At 47.6% G+C, this 2,077-nt stretch overlaps 1 protein-coding gene across 1 annotated transcript in view; it reads right to left on the bottom strand.

The window, feature by feature from the left end:
- The window catches only part of PADI4 (peptidyl arginine deiminase 4), a 46,476-nt gene that overhangs the window by 28,258 nt on the left and 16,141 nt on the right, over nt 1-2,077 (bottom strand). The window contains exon 4 of the mRNA XM_017505584.2: nt 200-267. Within this exon, the coding sequence (XP_017361073.2) occupies nt 200-267 (68 nt within the window). The remainder of the gene's footprint in view (nt 1-199; nt 268-2,077) is intronic.

Below are 2,077 nucleotides of genomic sequence, written 5' to 3'. Positions count from 1 at the left end.
CCACCCCCCACCGTCCCTCCCCTATTTCCCCCCAACTGACCCCAGTGTGTAGTGCTCCCTTCCCTGTGTCCATGTGTTCTCATTGTTCAACACCCGCCTATGAATACGTGAAACAGACCAGCATTTACCCCATCACCACAAGGGGGTACCTGGGGAGAACCCAGCAGAACGCGGGAAGGAGCGCTTGGATGAGCGGTACCTGATCTTTCACAGCTCTGGTTGGCTTCACTTTGCCGGTGCGGGTGATGTCTGCGCACAGGGAGATTTCTGAAATCCCACCATGTAAGAAGAGAGGGTTGGTGAGGGTCCAGGGTTGGGGCATCCAGCCTTGCCCCAAATGGGCATGTCCTTTCCCCAAGGGACTATCTGCACCCGTAGTGGGAGTCCCTCTTCCTCGCCTTCAGAGGAGACACAGGTTCAAAATATCCTGTCCCCATGGCCCCCAGGATGTCTGGCTACAGTTCAGACAGCAGAGCTGGGGCCTTTGACTACGCCTGTTCCCCTTCAGCAGGGCCACAAGTGCGATGTCAATCAGACCCTGCATGTCTGGCCACCCCCAGGGATTTTGGAATGAACTCCCAGCCACCCCAATGAGAGGTTCAGTGTGAGCCCCGGCCCGCAGTGACCTTGGGGTGGGGGACACAGCAGTGACACTAGCCCACCCAGCTCTTTGTGACATGTGTTGTGACTGCCTCTGGGGACAACTGCAGCCCTGAACATACCCCACTTTGTTCAAATAGCATGGCTGAGAAAGCAAACATTTGTAAATCCTTCCTCCCTCATCGGAATATATGACCACAAGGCCATTCCAATAAAATAGATCTCTGTGTCCCACAGCATGATAGGGTGACCCTTGTCCCACATGAGACTGACCCAGATGACCTTCTAAACATATTCACAGCCACATCTTAGTTAGGGTCAGACAAGCATTGTCCTTTCATGGCCTGGACTCCCCAACTCCTGCACTAACCAATTGTGTGACCTTGGGCAAGTCTGTTTAGCTCTCCTGCCTCAGTTTCCTCACCTGTAAAATGGGACGATAATAATAATACCAATTTCACTGGATTGCTGTAAGGATTAAATGTAAAGTCTTAGCATATGCTTTGCGATAGAGTAAGTGCTACAGTATTATTTAAATGTGTATTAATGAATAAAATGCATTAATGAAATGAAACCTAAAGATTCCATCTGCTACATATTATACATATGTCTGTGTGTGTATATATATATATAGTTTTTATTTTTTGAGACTGGATCTCACTCTGTCACCCAGGCTAGAGTGCAGTGGCGCAACCACGGCTCACGGCAGTTCTGACCTCCTGGGCTCAGGCAGTTCTCCCATGTCAGCTTCTTGAGTAGCTGGGACTACAGGCACATGCCACCACGCTCAGCTAATTTTTTTTTTCTTTTTTTTTAGAGACAGGATCTCACTATGTCGTCCAGGCTGGTCTCAAACTCCTGGGCTCAAGTGATCCTCCCATCTCAGCCTTCCAAAGTACTGGGATTGCAGGTGTGAGCCACCATGTCTGGCTGCTACATATACACTTAATACACATAATGATACTAATCATGATATTACTGTTCAAAATGAGGTCAAGTTAAAGAATGAATTTTATTTAAAGAAGAACATTACATAAATATGAGAAGAGATGGATCATTGCTATGACAGAAATGGTGAAGATGAGATATAAATAATGGAATTTTGGGAACACTGTCTATATTATTGTATAAGACAGTGTCATCATCTACTTTTTGTTATGGATATTTGAGGTATCAAAAAGGAATAGAGGGTCGGGAGCAGTGATTCACACCTGTAATCCCAGCACTTTGGGAGGCCAAGGCGGGCGGATCACCTGAGGTCAGGAGTTCGAGACCAGCCTGGCCAACATGGTGAAACTCCATCTCTACTAAAAATACAAAAATTAGCCAGGTATGGTGGCATGCACCTATAATCCCAGCTACTAGGGATGCTGAGGCGGCAGGATCACTTGAACCCAGGAGGCGCAGGTTGCAATGAGCCAAGATCGTGCCATTGCACTCTAGACTGGGTGACAGAGTGAGACTCCATCTCAAAAAA

This window comes from Cebus imitator, unplaced genomic scaffold (assembly GCF_001604975.1).
Source record: "Cebus imitator isolate Cc_AM_T3 unplaced genomic scaffold, Cebus_imitator-1.0 Scaffold15, whole genome shotgun sequence".
Lineage (NCBI taxonomy): Eukaryota > Metazoa > Chordata > Mammalia > Primates > Cebidae > Cebus > Cebus imitator.
The sequence above is the reverse complement of the archived record's forward strand: the minus strand, read 5'-3'. Positions and strand labels throughout refer to the sequence as shown.